This window comes from Balaenoptera ricei, chromosome 8, assembly GCF_028023285.1.
Source record: "Balaenoptera ricei isolate mBalRic1 chromosome 8, mBalRic1.hap2, whole genome shotgun sequence".
Lineage (NCBI taxonomy): Eukaryota > Metazoa > Chordata > Mammalia > Artiodactyla > Balaenopteridae > Balaenoptera > Balaenoptera ricei.
In genome coordinates this window covers 83,564,634-83,587,415 of record NC_082646.1, presented here as the reverse complement: position 1 = coordinate 83,587,415, position 22,782 = coordinate 83,564,634, and the positions used below count along the sequence as shown (strand labels likewise).

Below are 22,782 nucleotides of genomic sequence, written 5' to 3'. Positions count from 1 at the left end.
GTAAATAAGAGCACAGGGTCTAGAGTGAAATTACTAGCTTTCAATTCCAGCTCCACTTGACAAGAGACAAGTTATCTAGCCTCTTTGTGCTTCAGTTCCTCATCTGTAAAATGGGGATAAAAACAGTACTGGCCTTATGGGTAGTTGTGAGGACTGAGTTAACACTGGAAAATAATTTAGGATAGTTTCTAGTATTTGTTCAAAAAGTGTGAGCTAGCATTATTACTATTAAATTATGGTTGGGCCACAGTCACTTGGGATTGGCATTTCCTGCTTCTTACTTGGTACTTCAAACTGAGGATAGCTAGATTTTTTAGGAGAAAGATTTTAAGGTTTTAGTCTTTCTTTTTTTTTCCACATTTCATTTCATTCTCTTTTGAGTTGGACTTCTTGTAAAGAATGTCTCTCAGAAAGATTACTTATTAAAATAAGAAATAAGTTTACTGGGCAGACTAAAAAAAAAATGCTTTCACTCCCTCTGGTGAGAGCACTGGAATCACAACAAGCTGCTGAACAATCATCGACAGGAAGACACTGGAACTCACCAAAAAAGACACCCCACATCCAAAGACAAAGGAGAAGCCACAATGAGACTGTAGGAGAGGTGCAATCACAATGAAATCAAATCCCATAACAGCTGGGTGGGTGACTCACAAACTGGAGAACAAGTATACCACAGAAGTCCACCCACTGGAGTGAAGGTTCTGAGCCCCATGTCAGGCTTCCCAACCTGGGGTTCCAGCAACAGGAGGAGGGATTCCCAGAGAATCAGATGTTGAAGCCTAGCTGGATTTGACTGCAGGACTTTGACAGGTCTGGGGGAAACAGAGACTCCACTCTTGGAGGGCACACACAAAGTAGTGTGTGCATCAGGACCCAGGAGAAGGAGCAGTGACCCCATAGGAGACTGAACCAGACCTACCCGCTAGTGTTGGAGGGTCTCCTGCAGAGGCAGGGGCGGCTGTGGCTCACCGTGGGGACAAGGACACTGGCAGCAAAAGTTCTGGGAAGTACTCCTTGGTGTGAGCCCTTCTGGAGTCTGCTATTAGCCCCACCAAAGGGCCTGTACGCTACAGTGCTGGGTTGCCTCAGGCCAAACAACCAACAGGGAGGGAACTCAGCTCCACCCATCAGCAGACAAATGGATTAAAGTTTTACTGAGCTCTGTCCACCAGAGCCACACCCAGCTCTACCCACCAGCAGTCCCTCACAACAGGAAGCTTGCACAAGCCTCTTAGATAGCCTCATCCACCATAGGGAAGACAGCAGAAGCAAGAAGAACTAAAATCCTGCAGCCTGTGGAATGAAAACCACATTCACAGAAAGACAGACAAAATGAAAAGGCAGAGGACTATGTACCAGATGAAGGAACAAGATAAAATCCCAGAAAAACAACTAAATGAAGTGGAGATAGGCAACCTTCCAGAAAAAGAATTCAGAATAATGATAGTGAAGATGATCCAGGACCTCAGAAACAGAATGGAGGCAAAGATTGAGAAGATGCATGAAATGTTTAATAAAGAACTAGAAGAATTAAAGAACAAACACCGAGAAAAATTAAAGAACAAACAAACAGAGATGAACAGAACAATACAATAACTGAAATGAAAAATACACTAGAAGGAATCAATAACAGAATAACTGAGGAAGAATTCACTGCCATAGAACAGAATACAGAAAAAAGAATGAAAAGGAATGAAGACAGCCTAAGAGACCTCTGGGACAACGTTAAATGCACCAACATTCGTATTATAGGGGTCCCAGAAGGAGAAGAGAGAGAGAAAGGACCCAAGAAAATATTTGAAGAGATTACAGTCAAAAACTTCCCTAACTTGGGAAAGGAAATAGCCACCCAAGTCCAGGAAATGCACAGAGTCCCAGGCAGGATAAACCCAAGTAGAAATATGCCGAGACACATACTAATCAAATTGACAAAAATTAAAGACAAAGAAAAATTGTTAAAAGCAACAAGGGAAAAACAAAAAATAACATACAAGGGAACTCCCATAAGGTTGATAGCTGATTTCTCAGCAGAAACTCTACAAACCAGAAGGAAGTGGTATGACATATTTAAAGTGATGAAAAGGAAGTCCTACAACCAAGAATACTCGACCCAGCAAGGATCTCACTCAGATTCGACAGAGAAATCAAAGCTTTACAGACAAGCAAAAGCTAAGAGAATTCAGTACCACCAAACCAGCTCTACAACAAATGCTAAAGGAACTTTTCTAAGTGGGAAACACAAGAGAAGAAAAGGACCTATAAAAACAAACCCAAAACAATTAAGAAAATGGTAATAGGAACATATATATCAATAATTACCTTGAATGTGAATAATTAATGCTCCAACCAAAACACACAGGCTCATTGAATGGATACAGAAACAAGACCCATACATATGCTGTCTACAAGAGACCCACTTCAGACCTAGGGACACGTACAGACTGAAAGTGAGGGGATGGAAAAAGATATTCCATGCAAATGGAAATCAAAAGAAAGCTGGAGTAGCAATACTCATATCAGAAAAAAGAAACTTTAAAATAAAGAATGTTACAAGAGACAAGGAAGGACACTACATAATGATCAATGGATCAACCCAAGAAGAAGATATAACAATTATAAATATATATGCACCCAACATAGGAGCACCTCAATATATAACGCAACTGCTAACAGCTATAAAAGAGAAAATAGACAGTAACACAATAATAGTGGGGGACTTTAACACCTCACTTACACCAATGGACAGATGATACAGACAGAAAATTAATAAGGAAATATAAACTTAAATGACACAATAGACCAGATAGATTTAACTGACATTTATAGGACATTCCAACCGAAAACAGCAGAATACACTTTCTTCTCAAGTGCACATGGAACATTCTCCAGGATAGGTCACATCTTGGGTCACAAATCAAGCCTTGGTAAGTTTAAGAAAATTGAAATCATATCAAGCATCCTTTGCGACTACAACGCTATGAGATTAGAAATAAATTACAGGGAAAAAAACGCAAAAAACACAAACACATGGAGGCTAGACAATAACTAAATAACAAAGAGATCACTGAAGAACTCAAAGAGAAAATCGAAAAATACCTAGAGACAAATTAAAATAAAAATACAATGATCCAAAGCCTATGGGAGGCAGCAAAAGCAGTTCTAACAGGGAAGTTTATAGCAATTCAAGCTCACCTCAAGAAACAAGAAAAATCTGAAATAAACTATCTAAACTTACACCTAAAGGAACTAGAGAAAAAAGAACAAACAAAACCCAGTTAGTAGAAGGAAAGAAATCATAAAGATCAGAGCAGAAATAAATGAAATAGAAACAAAGAAAACAATAGCAAGGATAAATAAAACAAAAAGCTGGTTCTTTCAGAAGATAAACAAAATTGATAAACCATTAGCCAGACTCATCAAGAAAGAGGGAGAGGACTCAAATCAATAAAATTAGAAATGAAAAAGGAGAAGTTACAACAGACACCACAGAAATACAAAGCATCCTAAGAGACTACTACAAACAACTCTATGCCAGTAAAATGGACAACCTGGAAGAAATGGACAAATTCTTAGAAAGGTATAACCTTCCAAGACTGAACCAGGAAGAAATAGAAAATATGAACAGACCAATCACAAGTAATGAAATTGAAACTGTGATTAAAAATCTTCCAGGAAACAAAAGTCCAGGACCAGATGGGCTTCACAGGTGAATTCTATCAAACATTTAGAGAAAAGCTAACAATGATCCTTCTCAAACTCTTCCAAAAAACTGCAAAGGAAGGAACACTCCCAAACTCATTCTACGAAGCCACAATCACCCTGATACCAAAACCAGATAAAGATACTACAAAAAAAGAAAATGACAGACCAATATCAAGGATGAATATAGATGCAAAATTCCTCAACAAAATAGTAGCAAACAGAATCCAACAAAACATTAAAAGGATCATACACCATGATCAGGTGGGATTTATCCCAGGGATGCAAGGATTCTTCAATATACGCAAATCAATCAATGTGATACACCATATTAACAAATTGAAGAATAAAAACTATATGATCATCTCAATAGATGCAGAAAAAGCTTTTGACAAAATTCAACACCAATTTATGATAAAAACTCTCCAGTAAGTGGGCATAGAGGGAACCTACCTCAACATAATAAAGGCCATATATGACAGACCCACAGCAAACGTCATTCTGAATGGTGAAAAACTGAAAGCATTTCCTCTAAGATCAGGAACAAGACAAGGATGTCCACTCTCGCCGCTATTATTCAACATAGTTTTGGAAGTCCTAGCCATGGGAATCAGAGAAGAAAAAGAAATTAAAGGAATACAATTGGAAAAGAAGAAGTAAAACTGTCACTGTTTGCAGATGACATGATAGTATACACAGAGAATCCTAAAGATGCCATGAGAAAACTACTAGAGCTAATCAATGAGTTTGGTAAAGTAGCAGGATGTAGAATTAATGCACAGAAATCTCTTGCATTCCTATACACTACTGATGAAAAATTTGTAAGAGAAATTAAGGAAACAATCCCATTCAGCACTGTAACAAAAAGAATAAAATACCTAGGAATAAACCTACCTAAGGAGGTAAAAGACCTGTACTCAGAAAACTATAATACACTGATGAAAGAAATCAAAGATGACAGAAAGAGATGGAGAGATATACCATGTTCTTGGATTGCAAGTATCAATACTGGGAAAATGGCTCTACTACCCAAAGCAATCCACAGACTCAATGCAATCCGTATCAAATTACCAATGGCATTTTTTACAGAACTAGAACAAAAAATCTTAAAATGTGTATGGAGACACAAAAGACCCTGAATAGCCAAAGCAGTCTTGAGGGAAAAAAACAGAGTTGGAGAAATCAGACTCCCTGACTTCAGACTATACTACAAAGCTACAGTAATCAAGACAATATGGTACTGGCACAAAAACAGAAACATAGATCAATGGAACATGATAGAAAGCCCAGAGGTAAACCCACGCACCTATGGTCAACTAATCTATGACAAAGGAGGCAAGGATATACAATGGAGAAAAGAGAGTCTCTTCAGTAAGTGGTGCTGGGAAAACTGGACAGCTACATGTAAAACAATGAAATTAGAACACTCCCTAACACCATACACAAAAATAAACTCAAAATGGATTCGAGACCTAAATGTAAGACCAGACACTATAAAACTCTTAGAGGAAAACATAGGAAGAACACTCTTTGACATAAATCACAGCAAGATCTTTTTTGATCCACCTCCAAGAGTAATGGAAATAAAATCAAAAATAAACAAATGGGACCTAATGAAACTTCAAAGCTTTTCGACAGCAAAGGAAACTATAAACAATATGAAAAGACAACCCTAAGAATGGGAGAAAATATTTGCTAATGAATCACGGACAAAGGATTAATCTCCAAAATATATAAACAGCTCATACAGCTCAATATTAAAAAAACAAACAACACAATCCAAAAATGGGCAGAAGACCTAAATAGACATTTCTCCAAAGAAGACATACAGGTGGCCAAGAAGCACATGAAAAGCTGCTCAACATCACTAATTATTAGAGAAATGCAAGTCAAAACTACAATGAGGTATCACCTCACACCAGTTAGAATGGGCATCATCAGAAAATCTACAAACAACAAATCCTGGAGAGGGTGTGGAGGAAAGGGGACCTTCTTGCATGTTGGTGGGAATGTAAATTGATACAGCCACGATGGAGAACAGTATGGAGGTTCCTTAAAAAACTAAAAATAGAATTACCATATGACTCAGCAATCCCACTACTGGCCATATACCCAGAGAAAACCATAATTCAAAAAGACACATGCACCCCAATGTTCACTGCAGCACTATTTACAATAGTGCCAGCTCATGGAAGCAATCTAAATGCCCACTGACAGTCGAACGGATAAAGAAGTTGTGGTACATATATACAATGGAATATTACTCAGCCATAAAAAGGAACGAAATTGGGTCATTTGTAGAGACGTGGATGGACCTAGAGACTGTCATACAGAGTGAAGTAAGTCAGAAAGAGAAAAAAAAATATTGTATATTAACACATATATGTGGAATCTAGAAAAGTGGTACAGATGAACCGGTTTGCAAGGCAGATATAGAGACATACATGTAGAGAACAAATGTATGGACACCAGTGGGGGAAAGCAGGGGGTGGGGTGGTGTTGGGATGAATTGGGAGATTGGATTGACATATATACACTAATATGTATAAAATAGATAAATAATAAGGACCTGCTGTATAAAAAATAAATTAATTAAATTTTTAAAAAAAGAAATGTTTACTTATGAAATGTCATTTGCTAATTTAGTTGGCATGAAGTTACCATACCAATACACACAGTGTATAACAGATTGAATTCAAGAAATTTAAAATGACAGAAGAATAAGTGTACTATCATAGGCAGTAGCAATGACAACTATGACTCAATGGCAAGCCATCCAAATTCAGCTGTAGGCTTGACCATACCGTTTTCCACTAGAGTGATAATTGAACTCTGACATCTTCATTTATTCCTTAATTATGGCAACATTAATACAAAGAGTGCTTTTTGGGGAAGATGGAGGAAGCAACATGTAGGTTATTAAAACAGAAAAGGGATGGCAAACTAGTCTGATTAGCTTTATCAGGAAAAAGTTTCTGTTCCACTAAAATTTGACAGCAATGCCCATTTCTTAATGAATGCTTTATTTTTTATTTCAAAGGTTTCTCTCTGAATTAACAAAATTTTGCTGGGAAAAGACAGTGATTTCAAACACAAGTTGAGGCATGAGCCATCAATGCTACTGTGGAAAGATACACCTTATATTTACCAATGCAGAAAAAGATGATTATTCTTTCTAAAACTCACATAACCTCTAAGGGAAGAACAGCTTGGAATGAAGCAACCAGCCTATCAGAGATCACACTACTTGGCTGTGGACAGGAATTCCAGGGTAGAAGACCACACTCAGGGTTCTAACTAGTGCACTTATTTGCTCTCTGGATCACCCTAGTTCTGGATAGAGAAGAGAATAAAATGCTTACAAGTATATTTACACTTTAAAATTCACAGAGAACTTTCCAAATATCATCTCATTTATTGGTCATAGCAGTTACTAGTTATCCCTCTTTTCCAGATGAAAAAATAAGGATCAGAGAAGATAACTGACTTATTTAAATTCACAAAGCAAATAAATCGCAAAACCAGAAATAGAACTTCAGGATTTTTGATTCCATGTCTTGGGGAGTCTCACCTATTCCTCACGCTGCTTTAACTGATACTGAGGACTTTGATGCTTAGGTCTCTCACTCTTCAATGTGAAGGGCAGAGTACAATTGATTCTCAGTAACACCTAACAATTTACAATTTTTTTTCCTGAATTTTTATTTTACTTTGGCTGAGAACGTATACATCTTTTTATTGATTTATTTGTTCAACAGGCATTCATTAAGCTCTGGCCATGTACCCAGTACATGAGTCAGAATAAAGGTTACATAAAAGTTTTAGTCAGGGAATAATGTCTATACATTTAATCAACAAGAATCAGACATATCTAAGAAGCTTCCTCCCGTCGCCTTTTTCCCATTGAAAAATTGATAGTATAAGTCACTGATAATCAATGGATTAATTATCTATTTTGTGAATTTGAATCTAAATCCCAACGACCTGAAAAGTGATCAGTATACTTCTTTGATTTTTGCATGAGCTTGGAAACTGCAAGTGAATTTCAATATTCATTTAAGTAAAATATAATTAGTAGGGTTATGTTTGCTAAATAACAGTGATCATCATCATAAATATTATTCACTTCCATTTCAAGATGAGAAAGATAAGGTCTAGAACTGTTCAAGTTTACACAGAAAGCAAGCTGTAGAACCAGGACTTGAACTAAGAACTTCACATTAAACTAGATTTAATTTAATAATTAAGGTTATTATTTTTTTCAAGTTTATCACATACATTTATTTTGATCTAGGATGAATTCTAAATCATTTTGAAAATCATAAACAATTAAATGAAGTCTTTCATTTCACCTACTGAATTTAATATTAAAGGACTTTTTTTTCCCCTGATGTATCCAGAGAATTGAAAGAGAAATGGAATACAAAATAGCTCTAATGAAATATGAACAGCTTATTGAGGAAAATAATCAGACCTTATTATTCAAAGGGATATCCAGAACCAATACCATTTTTAAGCCTACACAAATCGGATATACATTAATTCTGCAAAATCTAAAACCACAGCCATTTTGTCAAAATTAAGTGCATAAATTTCTTTCCTGAGGAGCTTGAGTATTTTTATATGTACCATTTCCCATCTTTAAAGATTCTTATTAGTTAAAATATTTTATCAGAGTATTATTTTTCTTCAGAGTATCCCAAAATTATAAGGGAGGGCAATGTGTGTTTTCTAATTTACCTGAGTACTTTAGTGTTAACGTTGTTAGACCATTTTGGTATGGGAGATTCACTGTTTCCATTTCAACATATAATGCACGTAAAATTTTTTGAGACATATTAAATTCTTTATTCAAACTAAGCTTCAAAATCTGGTGTGTAGTTTGCATATATGGCACCTCTCAATTTAGAGCAACCACATTTCAAGAGCTCCACAGACACGTGTGGCTAGTGGCAATTGTATTGGACAGTATAGGTCTAGAGGAAAAGATAAATAGTAAACAAGCAACAAGAACAGCATAAATGCTGTGACAGGCTAATACAGTGCTATGGGAGCAAAAAGAAGAGAATCTCAACTAATTTGTGTAGGACTGGAAAAAACTTCTAAAGGAAGTGACATTTCAACTAAGCTCAAAAGGAAGAGCTGACATTAGCCACAGGAAAGGGTAGGTGTAGGGAACTTTAGTGAAGGGAACACTATATACAACACTGTATATGTGTTATTTATATGAAAATTCCTGGCTAGGAGTTCTGAATAGTGCATATAATCAGTGAAGTCCTTCAGGTTGTTTTCGGAATTACCTTACAAATTGCTGACTTGGTAATTTACAAAGAAATTCATGGTAGTTGTAAGTGTTCTATTCCATCCTAGAGCCCCAAACCTGTCTTCTGGAGCTCCCATGATCTGGAAGAATACTAGAACTGTAGTTATTTGTACTAGCAAAAGGCACTAGGCTTTAGGTTTTATAAATACAGCTTAATCACTTTAATTATTATATAATTCCACTAAGTATATTGTGATTACAAGTGTGGTGGTCCTTCTTGTTCTGATAGATGATTAGCTTTTTGAAAGCAAAGGAAGTGATTTATATTTTCATCCATACGTGCCTTTTACTATGTGTCAGGAACAGTGGCATATTTCCCAAAGTGCTTGATAATAATGAACATGTTTAGTATGAATTTATTAAGAACCAGAAAAGACATTCAAATATAATCACTGAATATTATAGCCTGCTAAAATACATGTTTGTTAAATAAAGATATTGCTTAGGAACTGTATGGGGTTGAACAGTGTCCCCCATAGTTCATGTCCACCGGAAACCAGTGAGTGTGACTTTATTTAGAAATAGGAACTTTGCAGATATAATCAAATTAAGATGAGTATATACTGGATTAGGGTGGGCCTTATATCAAACATGACTGGTGTCCTCATAATAAGGGAAATGTGGACACAAAGACAGATGAACAGGGAGAACACCATGTGACGATGGAGGCAGAGATTTAGTGATGCATCTACAAGCCAAGGATACCAAGGACTGCTGGCAACCACCAGAAACTAGGCATAGTCAAGGAAGCTCTTCCCCTAGAGCCCTGTTGATACCTTGGTTTGGGACTTCTAGCCTCTAGAACTGTGAAAGAATAACTTTCTGTTGTTTTAAGCCACCTAGTATGTGGTACTTTGTTACAGCAGTACTATGAAACTAATATAGGAACCTTCTTGGGCCCTCCATTGCTTCCCATATTTCCTTATGAAGCAGCTCTCTTAAGAGACTTCTATTTAATGTACTTGACAGATTAATCCCTTTCTCTACTAAACAAATTGTATTCTACTACCTAGAATTCCACATAGTCCTGCTCCCACCAAAAGAACTGTATGTTTACAGCCCAGAGCACTTATATTGTCAATACATAGTTTAATGAAATATCACATGAACTGGTGAAATATGAATGCAAAAGGAAAGACTGCTGCTGTTTCCATGAATACTAAGTTGAAGACTTTGGAAACTTTTCTCTTATAAAGATGAGTCACATAAAAATGCAATCAAATTAGATGTGGGTGAGGTAATTATTAAGACAAAAATAATGAAAATCTAGAAAATATGCTCATTCAGATTACTTTGTAAGTATCTTTAAATTCTTACTTCATTTTAATAAAAATAAAATTAGAGCTTATAGAATATATGCCATGGCATCATCAAAAAATCTACAAACAATAAATGCTGGAGAGAGTGTGGAGAAAAGGGAACCCTCTTGCACTGTTGGTGGGAATGTAAACTGATACAGCCACTATGGAGAACAGTATAGAGGTTCCTTAAAAAACTAAATATAGAACTACCATACGACCCAGCAATCCCACTACTGGGCATATACCCTGAGAAAACCATAATTCAAAAAGAGTCTTGTACCACAATGTTCATTGCAGCTCTATTTACAATAGCCAGGACATGTAAGCAACCTAAGTGTCCATCAATAGATAAATGTATAAAGAAAATGTGGCACATACATACAATGGAATATTACTCACCCATAAAAAGAAATGAAATTGAGTTATTTGTAGAGAGGTGAATGGACCTAGAGACTGTCATACAGAGTGAAGTAAGTCAGAAAGAGAAAAACAAAGACTGTATGCTAACACATATATATGGAATCTAAAAAAAAAAAAAAAAGGGTTCTGAAGAACCTAGGGGCAGGACGGGAATAAAGACGCAGACGTAGAGAATGGACTTGAGGACACGGGGAGGGGGAAGGGTAAGCTGGGACAAAGTGAGTGAGGGGCATGGACATACATACACTACCGAATGTAAAACAGATAGCTAGTGGGAAGCAGCCACATAGTACAGGGAGATCAACTCAGTGCTTTGTGACCACCTAGAGGGGTGGGAGGGAGATGCAAGAGGGAGGAGATACAGGGATATATGTATATGTATAGTTGATTCACTTTGTTATAAAGCAGAAACTAACACACCATTGTAAAGCTATTATACTCCAATAAAGATGTTAAAAAAAAAAAAAAGAATATATGCCATGGGTGTGGTTTATGTAAGAATGGATTTCGTGGGACTGCAGTTAGGACCCAATCATGTCCCTATATATATATATATTTATATATATGTATGTATAGTGTATATATACATATATGTGTAGGTTCTATAACTCTCCACTTGAAGCAACTCTTTCTATTAGCCACACAATCATAACTTCAGACTACAATAAATAAGAGTGTTTCTACTATAAGTACAAGTTTATTACCCCATGTTTTTATTCCATCATTTATTAGCCTGTAAGTTTCATGAACACAAAGGCTCTATCTGATTTGCTCCCCATTCTACCTTCAGTACTTAGTAAAATGCCTGGTATATAGCAGCCTCTCCCAAGATATTTTTTGAATAAATAAGCACAAAATGGAAAACCATTTTTTTCTGTTTTTCCCTTCTCCAAAGAATTATATTATCATCAATAAAGTTGTATTAAAATGGGCTGATATGAGCCTTAAAAATGGATTCATTATAGAGAACTCAATTTTTTAATGGCATTTACAAAAATTGGGTTTTATCTACACATACATGAAAATTCTCATTTTTAGTATATCATTTTTCATAGCCCTAATATGCTTTTCACATCATAATCTTTCTGAAAATACTTATGTACCTATTCTACATCTTCAAATAATTTCTATCTAATACCACAGTGTTATTTCGCCAAGTTTACAGATTAGGGTTCGGAGACAGAGAAGTTAGCTTAATTTCTTAAAGGCAGATTCCTAATGATGCCTCAAATTCACGAACTTCCAAATTCTAGATCAGCATTGACGTTGCCACTGTACTCTCGAGGAAACTGCTCACCCTCCCTCAGCCTTAGTTTCTTCAGTTATCAGATGAGGCTTTTTGACTGGATGATCTCTAGGATGCCCTCTACCTCGAGTCCTCATTTTCAGAACAGAAAATTCTGGATTTTCTTATCAATAAAAAAAAAATGTGACTTCTCACTGCTCTTCTTTCCAAAATGGGAGACAGAGAACATAGCTAGTTAAAGAATGACAGAAAGGATAAGGTGAAGATGTGTTAGTGAGTATGGAGTAGGAAGAAAGGAAGGGACAGAAGACAGGGTGAATGTGATGTCAGCCCGCTAGGATAAACGTTTTGGCGAAGAAAATCATGGAATATTTTATGCTCACATAACCTGCAAGATTTTACTTGTACTTTCCTACAGGAATCTCAGTGGTAGGTTGGAAGGGCTTTGAGGCCTTGAGGTATGCAGCTTAAAAAATTAAAGACTTGGTCAACTCTTAATAACTAAATAGAATATAGTTTTATTAAATTGTTATAAAATAGTTGCTTTATGACCTCTAAATCTCAATCTGAGTGAATTTATAATTAAGTTTTATTCCTTAAACTATGTATAATATTAAGATAGAGGCAACTAATATTAGGTTCTTTTTATAAGCTATACAAATATTCCTTTTTTCTACATCTTTAGCTACTTAACGTAACTTAATAGGAACTACTAAAAAAAATCTTATTACATTTGGTAAATAAAAATGATGTAGAGTTTCAGATGGTCCAACAAGATGAAGAATTTACCACTGGAATTCTGTTAAATAACTGCAGGAGTTATATTTTTGCCTTGGAAAACTTTCATCATGGAACACAGCTGTGAAACAACTTTGGCTTCAGACAGAAAGGCTATAATAAAGCACCTCCTAGCTATACTTAGGTTCAAGAGGTTTATGGTGGTGAACAGCAGAAAAGATGAAATGTTTCAATAAGCCCCTCAGGCTGATTTAGTTAGCATTCACAAAGTGGAATAACCTATACATCACATACCCTTTGTTAGCTGGTTGTTTAGAATAGACGTATGAGTCACTGGATTTTATTTTAGCAGTTGGGCAATGCAATTCTCCTTTTGCCCAAAATATTAAAATGCAGAATTGTGAAACTAAGAGAGGTAATGTCAGATCTTATACAGGATGCTTATCAACCACTGTAATGGATAGAGAAATTCTTCTGCTCTTGTCATTCCACGTTTCACCTTGGTAGGCACAAATGATAAATCACCTCATGCACAAAAAATTTCTATTATTCAACTAATCAGCAAACTACAGTATATTTTTAAAAATTGTGTGTGGGGGAGAGGTGTTGGAGGGGGGAAGCTTGCAAATCCAAAGAAAGGTGGCATAAGAGAAGGATAGGCAAGATTCTATCCTGCATGATTTCAAGTACAAATGAATCCCTCTGGGAGTTTGGGGGGATTTTTATATATATATATATATATATAGATATATATATATTTTTTTTTTTTTTTTGTCTTCTCTCAGACACTGTTCAGAATTAATGAGGGTACCTGCAACAATGCTGGCAAGCTGCTGGGTTCTGGTGATGGGGTAGATGCTGCGTGCCTGAACGATTGCTGAAGCGATTTTCTTGGCGTGCTTCTCCTCCCCGTATGTTCTCAGGATGGATGCAAGTGCCTGTTGATCTAAAGCGTTCACAACATCAGCTGCGGTGGGCATGTCAGGGTACCTACGCAGAAGAAGAGCCAATTAGTTCACTGACGTCAGTTTTCATTGACAAGAGGTGAAACTTCAGAGTACTGAGACATAAAGTCAGGCATACACACATAGTCTAAGAGGTCTTCTGAGGTTTTTAAAGTCACAGACTGAAATCTTACACAAATGAAATAGATTTTCCATTTCAAATACCCATAATTATTGCAAGTGGGACTGTGTGTGACATTCATTAAGGTCAAGGGCAGCAGAAAGTTAAAATGCTTTACTAGCCTTTAATTCAGAAAGAAGTTATTATTGCTTATGAAGATTTCTCCTAAACTAAAATAATGGAAAATGTTTTGGATTTAGTTTGTTCAAATTTAAATTACTGCTTGATTTTTTTTTTTTTTTCAGTATAGAAGATACAAGGCTTACTGACTGATATTTAAATGAGCCTAGATATCAGGAACTTAACTAAATCTAAGACTGTAAAGTAACCAACTATTTATATGAGGGTACAAATTGAATTTAGAAAGTCTAAAAAAGAAGATACTGCTGGTCAGTTTCCCTCACAAAAACTAGAACAACCTTAATAGTAATAACATATATTATTTCAAATTGTTAACCATATGGGCTTATACACCCATGACAAAAGCCACCATGGGGTAAAATCTGGTAATTAACAAACAATATTAAACAGGCCTAGATGGTAATTTCAGGTGGAGGAGACAAAGCAATACCAACCTCTGGTCAAATAGAATAAATTATAGTAACAGGAAATAGCATTCACTTTGTCAGGCCATTCCAATTTACCTCAATTTAGGGAAATGCATCAAGGAATTTTAAGTGATGAGCTAACTGAGATCTTAATTATTAGAAAGATAGCCTTGCTAATAGTACAGTTCTCTCTCCTGTAGTTAATATGTTGGATTGATTGTTGGTACTATACTGTAATGACTTTAAGTAACAAGGATATGGTAGCTTTAAGACCTGACCATCAATCAGAGTGGGGTTGCCAAGGAATAGCTGAATCCGTCCTTAAAAATACTACACTGCACCTTGTTAACATGTCTAGTACTACCAGGAAAATAATTTTGTTGTTGTCCTTTGCGTGTCCCCTATTTCGCCATGACCTCCATCTCTCTTCTCTCTCTCTCTCTCTTTGTGTGTGTGTGTGTGTGTGTGTGTGTGTGTGTGTGTCTGTGTGTAACCTTGTTTTCCAGATCCTGTGATTCTTTTTTTTTTTTCTTTTTGGCTGCCATGGTACTCCCAGATCAATGAACATCCTATAAGGTAGCCTATTTCCATCTCAACAGGCTTTGCTCCTTCAATAACAGCTTTAAGGATAAAGATTTGGTCTATAGAGTCAGATCAACCTCGATTAGAATCATAGCCTTGCTACTCATATTGTGTAAGCTTTTGAACCTACTGGAGCCTCAATTTCTAACCTGTAAAATGAAAGTAACAATGTTTACCTCACAGAATTGTTGAGAGAATTAAGGGTTCACGCGATTATAAACTAGATAGTATAATGCCTGGAACAGAGAAACTCAATGAATGTCACTGTCCTTTAGAGCTTGTCCATTCCTAGATTTGCCAAACATCATTCTTGGCCTAACTGAAAAATCCCTGTTAGATCTTACCTAGCTGTTAATTCAACTGCCCAAACCACCAAGCATCAGAATGAAACTTGTTAGTGATGGTAAATTCAGACTCATAGAATATATGTACAGTTCTATCAGGACAATTCTAAGATTAGTATGGATGTACTCAGCAGTTTTTTTTTTTAATACCTTTCTACTTTTAAGTAAGAAAATTAAAAGAGCATTTTGCTCAAATACAGTTCAGTGGATAATAGGCATAATTTTATTTTACTCTCATGTTCACATAGAATAGCAGTGTATTGGGTTAGCCAAAAAGTTCCTTCGGTTTTTAAGTAAAAATAAAAGACATTTTTCATTTTCACCAAGAATGTTATTGAAGAACGTATTCACCATTTTGTTCCACTACCTTCTGCCATTTTTCTTCATAATTCCATCTTCCCAAAACTTTTTTATCTTTTTGAGCAAAGAACTGTTCCAGGTGCCTTTTACAGTCTTCCAGGGAATTGAAATTTTTTCCCTTAAGAGAATTTTGTAAAGACTGAGATAAATGGAAATCCGAAGGTTCAATGTCTGGTGAATACGGCAGATGAATCAGAACTTCCCAGCCAAGCTGTAACAGTTTTTGCCTGGTCATCAAAGAAACATGCAGTCTTGCGTTATCCTGCTGGAAGATTATGCATTTTCTGTTGACTAATTCTGGACACTTTTCGTCAAGTGCTGCTTTCAGTTGGTCTAATTGGGAGCAGTACTTGTTGGAATTAATCGTTTGGTTTTCTGGAAGGAGCTCATAATAAGAGTTCCCTTCCAATCCCACCATATATCACCTTCTTTGGATGAAGACCGGTGTTTGGTGTGGTTGGTGGTGGTTCATTTCACTTGCCCCACAATCTCTTCCATTCCACATTATTGTACAGTATCCACTTTTCATCACCTGTCACAATTTGTTTTAAAAATGTAAGTTTTCGTTAGTTTCAGTAGAGAATCGCATGCAGAAATATGGTCAAGAAGGTTTTTTTCCGCTAACTTATGTGGAACACAAACATCAAAGCGATTAACATAACCAAGCTGGTGCAAATGATTTTCAGCGCTTGATTTGGATATTTTGAGTATGTCGGCTATCTCCTGCGTGGTATAACATTGATTGTTCTTAACTAATGTCTCAATTTGATTGCTATCATCTTCAACTGGTCTACCTGACCACGGAGCATTGTCCAGCGAGCAAGCTCCAGCACAAAACTTTGCAAACCACTTTTGACACGTTTGATCAGTCACAGCACCTTCTCCATACACTGCACTAATCTTTTTTTTGCATTTCAGTTGTGTTTTTACCTTTCTTGAAATAATAAAGCATAATATACTGAAAATGTTGTTTTTTTCCTTCCATCTTCAATATTAAATGGCTACACAAAAATTCACCAATTTTGATAAGTTTTTTTTTAATGCATGGTGATTTGACAGCTGTCACAATACAATCTAACAAAATTGTTTCGAATGAAGTGAAAGACAACTAAGGGCTACTAGAGCCATCCTACGGAAAAAAACGAACAAACTTTTTTGGCCAACCCAAGTTTCCATAGGGCTACAAGGCAAAAGGGGCAATAGTCTGGAAAACTGATAGGCTGTTAGGAGGCTTCAGAATAGGCATTCAAATAGTGAAGAAGCTAACATACAAAATCTGCCCCTCCAAATTAAGAGTTAAGAGATCTTGTCAGTCCTCCAGAGATCACCAACTTACAAATGACTACACTCAGGAGAGAAAGAAAATATTAACATAATTTATTGCATAAATATTGCCATAATTTATGGCAGTTCATTTATTACCTTCTAGTGAAGAATACAACTGACAACAGAGCTAGACCTGCAAGTCCTTGAAGCTGGGAACTTCTTTCTGCTATATGAGAACTTATTATAATCTGAAAGCTACTGTTGAACTTGGGGTAGTACAGAATTAACTATGCTGTAAGATTCCACTGTTAAATGGCAACAGGTTAAGGAAGCCTCTTGCACCCATCTTCATCACAGGGAAATATCAGCTTCCAGGATCTGACTGGCCAAATTTATTGGCTTGGACTCCCTCTTCCCATAATACCACTTAGATTAGCATTGAACATATTTGCATCTCCAACTTTCCCTTGTCTATGAATTCATGTGAACCAACTCCTCCTTTCTGAATGCCATGAACTTTCTTCAGATATGTTAATATCTCTGATTAGTTTACAGCCTATGCTATCTACCTGGAAGCCATCCAGCTTTTCGAGATACATTTGCTCAATAGTATTATTATCCATTACATATTGACTTAGGGTTTAATTCTCAAGGGCTTATTTTCATGTTCGTAGGGGAGAACCTCAGGAACCCTCATTCATAGACTACAGTTTGATGATGTCTCTACATTAACAATATGGGGATTTATTACTATTAACCAGAAGCTTTGTTCACTGTATTTCAGAAGGCATCCTTAGTAAGACATAGGAACAGCAGAAATTTGCTTGACATTTTATTACCTCTGCACAACAACCTCAATCTCCAAAAATGAGAAGATATTTGACCTTTACTATTAGTCATTGGTCTTTAAAGGATTTTTATTATTTTCTTTTATGACATTCTTCATTCCATGAATGCCAATTTGTGCAAATGAAGGTATAAGACTCAGAACAAAAAGGTTCCAACAAGTATGAATCACACTCTAAGTTAACAGGTCATATCGAAATATGGGGAAAAGGCTATATGTGAATAATTACCATGAGACAAAGAAGTTTGTGGGAAATAAAAGTCAAAGTCAACTCAATATTAAATTGTTGACTTAAACTGGACATTAAATTTCTCATATAAAGGTCCTTCTGACAGATTGGAAGAAATGTTGAAAAATACATTTGTTTCAGTAGAAATGTTTGTGCAGGTCTAGAATTGCAGATTAGTAACAGAATAGCTTACAAATTTAGATAGAAGAAAGATTAATGCTCTTTTAGAAAGTATGCTTCCCAAATGTAGGGGCCATGATAAATAATTTGGTGGAGGGGGTGCATAAAATGAGAAAAACACGCTTAAGCTTTGTTTCGTAGGTACAGGCTATTCAGTTCCTGGGCCAGTGTTGGGCATAGAGACAAGTGCTAATCTAAGCTTTTAAGATTAATTTAGATTTAAAAGAAATTATCCTATACTTTCCTAGAATGTGACCCTCTTTGTGTTATTTAATATATGTTACCTATTTAAATGATGGAGAACAAATGTATTTCCAAGGTGGTGAGAAATGAAGAGGAGGTGTAAAGCTGTCTTACACACAGTACGGTGTCTGATTTAGTATCATAAATTTTAGTTTCTCTGGAGAAGGTTGAATCCAAGTGACTGTACAAGAAACAGGACAAAATACACAATTGCTGACCTCTAGGATCTTGCCTTTTATGCAGTATTCAAGAGAATATGCATTAAATATAGTTCCTTTTACTTTTCACAAAAGGCATAGTTGGGCCTGCACCAAAATGAAACCATTGCTTCAGTATCATATTAATATTGTTAGTAGTCTAAAAGATCACATTGTATCTGTAAAAAAGAAAATCAGTATTAAAGTTATCCTCTTCACTACTCTGTGTAAAGACTGCAATGATTTTTCTTTTAGAATCCCAAATCTAGAGAAAGACTAAAGCCTATAATGAGTAGCAAACAAAACTGATTTATTATGTATGGATAGTGTTAGGTGTGGGCGTGTGATGGGAATTCTACAGTCTTAAAAGGAAATTAAATTCAGAGTGTTTTTGAGAAATTGATTTCTTGTTATGAGGAGAAATGCTTTATCAATACTCACCTGCAACCATCCATTCTCATGTCCAAGGGGCCATCCTTCCGAAGGGAAAAACCTCTTTCAGGGGCATCAAGTTGCATGGAGGAACACCCAAGATCCAAAAGAACTCCATCCAAAGTCCCTGGCTGCACTCCAGCTTTCATTAGTAAGGCTTCTGCCTGGCTGAACTGGCTCAGGATGGCTCGGATCTGTTTACTGGGGATAAACCCAGGAGATGGAAAAAACACTTATGTCATATTAAAGCCTTTCTTAAGGTCTAGGATCAATGAAAGGGAGCACATTCTATTATTAGCTTATTTAACCAACATATGTTTACTAAGTGCCAACCACATGCTTTATACTATATAAGGACATACAGATATGGAAACTCTGCATCTTTGGTTTCAACACCAGAGGTGGTTTAACATAATTTTATTCTTGCTAATAAACACAATTTATTTTATACCTTGTGAAGGTATATAAGTTCATGAATTAGAAAAATTTGCTGGTCGGACCAGTCTTTTTATTATTTTTTTTTCTAAAAAAAAATTTTTAAATCTCTGGGCTGGGAAAAGAAACATATGCCATTCTATCAAAAGAATAAACACCTGTGCCCTGTTGGTAGGAGTGTAAACTGGTATAGCCACTATGAAAAACAGTATAGAGGTTCCTCAAAAAATTAAAAATAGAACTACTATATCATCTAGCAATTCCACTTCTGGGAATATATCCAAAAGAAATAAAAACACTATGTTGAAGCGATATCAGCACACTCATTTTCATAACAGCATTATTTACAATAGTCAAGACATGAAAACAACCTAAGTGTCTGTCAATGGATGAATGGATAAAGAACTTGAGATGTGTATATATATATATATATATATATATATTATTCAGCCATAAAAAAGAAGAAAATCTTGCCATTTGTGACAACATGGATGGACCCTGAGAGCATTATGCTAAGTCAGACAGAGAAAGACAAATACTGTATGATCTCATTTATATGTGAAATCTTGAGATTGAAAGAGAGACGGAGAGAGAGAGAGGGAGGGAGAGGGGGAGAGAGAGAGAGAGAGAGAGAGAGAGAGAGAGAGAGGGAGAGAGAGAACCATGCTCGTAAAAAAAGAGATGAGATTTGTGGTTACCAGAGGTGGGGGATGAGGTAAGGTGAATTGAATGAAGGTGGTCAAAAGGTACAAACTTCCAGATAAATAAGACAAATAAGTACTAGGGGTGTAATGTACAACACGATGACTATAGTTAACACTACTGTGTGTATTTATGAAAGTTGTTAAGAGAATAAATCCTAAGAGCTCTCATCACTAGGAAAAAAAATTCCTTTCTCTTTTGTGTTTATATGAGATGATGGCTGTTAACTAAACATTGTTGTAAGCATTTCATAATATATGTAAGTCAAATCATTATGCTGGACACTTTAAACTTGTACAGTGTTATATGTCAATTATTATCTCAATAAAACTGGAAAAAAGTAAATTTAACTTTTAACTAGTAAACCAATTTAAATATCTTTTTTCTTTCTGTTTTATTACTTATTATATGTCAAACACCTTCAAGCCAACCATTTTAGCTTTCTCCATATTCTTCACATAATTCAGGATAGGGGTGCTGTGTAGCTGCACACTTGAAGAATGAAACTATGCCTAAAATAAACGCCTTCTTACAGAAGCAATGTTTTAGCTCTCAGCAGGGATTCTGAAGTGAATGGAGCGTTCAGAATTAACAGACAGGCAAGGAGTTGGGATCACCTTACAGCTATATTAATTCTCCTTCCTACACAAAGTGAGATGCTGCCTTCAGGGTTCTTCAGAAGCCCTAGGGCAACTGGCATGCATTTTGGAAGGGGAATGAGAAGAGAAAAATTGGGCAACACTCCCAAGACCTCATTCCCTCCATCTACAGGTGTATGGAGTGAGGGTGGATTTCAACAGTGTTGGGGAATTCATATCTATGATATTTACTTATATGTTATGTTGTTTAAGGAGAATTTCACAGCTCATTGGTAATTTTTTCTCAAATTCCAATGGAGAAAGTGATTTTCAGATTCACTCACCAAATACTCACTAAATATCTGCTATGTGTCAGGCATTATGCTATTCTGAGGTATAAACAGATTAATAAATCATGGCTTTCCGAGCTTTGAGCTGAGAGAAAGGTATATAAATAAACAGTTTGCAAAACAATCTCATGGGTGCTAATAGTAGAGACAGACAAATTGCTGTGTCTGTATTTGGAAAATATAAAATGAATGCTAATACTAGCATTGAAAACAGAAATAGTAGAATCTTGGGATTGGAAGGCAACTCACAAATCATTTGTTCCAATTATTTAATTGATGTTTGAATCTTTTCCCTTTCCACCATCACTGCTGGGGGGCAGGGTGGGGAGGAGACTCATTGTTTTAATATCTCTCATTCACCCCATTGGTGAGGAAGGGATTCCCATTCTAAAATTATGGAAATGGTCAAGTGAACACACAGCGCCCGACACTGGACAGATGAGACTGACAGGAGTTTATTAATCACATCCACTCACAGCCCAGGGGAGGAGGACACCAAATGCCATGCATGGCTACATGGGTGCCGCACTCAGGAACAGAGTGGACCGACAGGCTGTGAGGAGCAGATTTTATGGTATCAATAGGGTAGGGTGCCGCATGCCCAAGAAAGGATGTGTTGGCTTGTTTGAATAATTCCACGGGCTGGCAGGGAACTGAAACCTGCTACTCAGGGATAAGCAGGTATTATGCCTGATCGCTTTGATAAGGAGTGTTGTTTGGCTAGGAACCTTCTCTGTGGAAGCACAGTGGGGAAGAAAAGTTGTGGTTAGGCCATTTAAGATTCTTCCAGCTTTCCCTAAATGTCAAGAACACATAATACTGGGCTTAAATTTTAGGCCTCACCTCACAGTCATTTAGCCCGTGTTTGAACATTCCCAGTAAATAAAAACTCACTATTGGCTTTTGGTTTTTTAAAAGTTTTTTTAGTCAGTTGTTTTTTAGTGAAGTTGCTGGCTGTTTCCTCACTATTTCTATAACTTTTGTCCCAGGTATCAGTCCATGGAAAACAATTAAAAACCCATGGCAGCCTGTTACATATCTATTGTTAGTTATTGTAAGCGATACTTGTTGGCTACCTCTTAGTTGCCAGTCTCTTTTCCAACAGGACGTCAAAATTTCAGCCTTGTATCTTGGGAGAGAATGATCATATCCATGATTGTTTATATGTCAACTTGGCTTGGCAAAAGTAGCCAGTTATTTAATCAAACAATGATCTAGGTATTGCTGTGAAAGTTTTTTTAGATGTGGTTAACATTACAGTCAGTTCCCTGTAAGTAAAGGATATTACCTTCCATAATGTGGGTGTGTGCCATCCGATCAGATGAAAGGCCTTAAGAGCAAAAAATGAGGTTTCCCAGAGGAAAAGGAAATTCAATCTCAAGACTATAGTATCATCTCCTATCATAGTTTCCAGTCTGCTGGCCTGCCCTACCATTTCAGACTTGCCAGTCCCCACAATGCAAGTCAATTCCTTGGATAAATCTCTCTCTCTCTCTCTCTCTCTCTCTCTCTCTCTCTCTCTCTCTCTCTCTCTCTCTCTCCCTCTCTCTCTCTCTCTCTCTCTCTCTATATATATATATATGATGTGTGTGTATGTATATGTATGTATATCTCCTACTGGTTCTGTTTCTCCT

At 36.4% G+C, this 22,782-nt stretch overlaps 1 protein-coding gene across 6 annotated transcripts in view; it reads right to left on the bottom strand.

Annotated features, from left to right (window-relative positions):
* The window catches only part of METTL15 (methyltransferase 15, mitochondrial 12S rRNA N4-cytidine), a 199,807-nt gene that overhangs the window by 32,040 nt on the left and 144,985 nt on the right, over positions 1-22,782 (bottom strand). For all 6 annotated transcript variants that reach the window (XM_059931298.1, XM_059931299.1, XM_059931296.1 and 3 more), the window contains 2 exons: positions 19,093-19,284; positions 13,542-13,720 (listed from right to left, as the gene is read on the bottom strand). In XM_059931298.1, the coding sequence (XP_059787281.1) occupies positions 13,542-13,720; positions 19,093-19,284 (371 nt within the window). The remainder of the gene's footprint in view (positions 1-13,541; positions 13,721-19,092; positions 19,285-22,782) is intronic.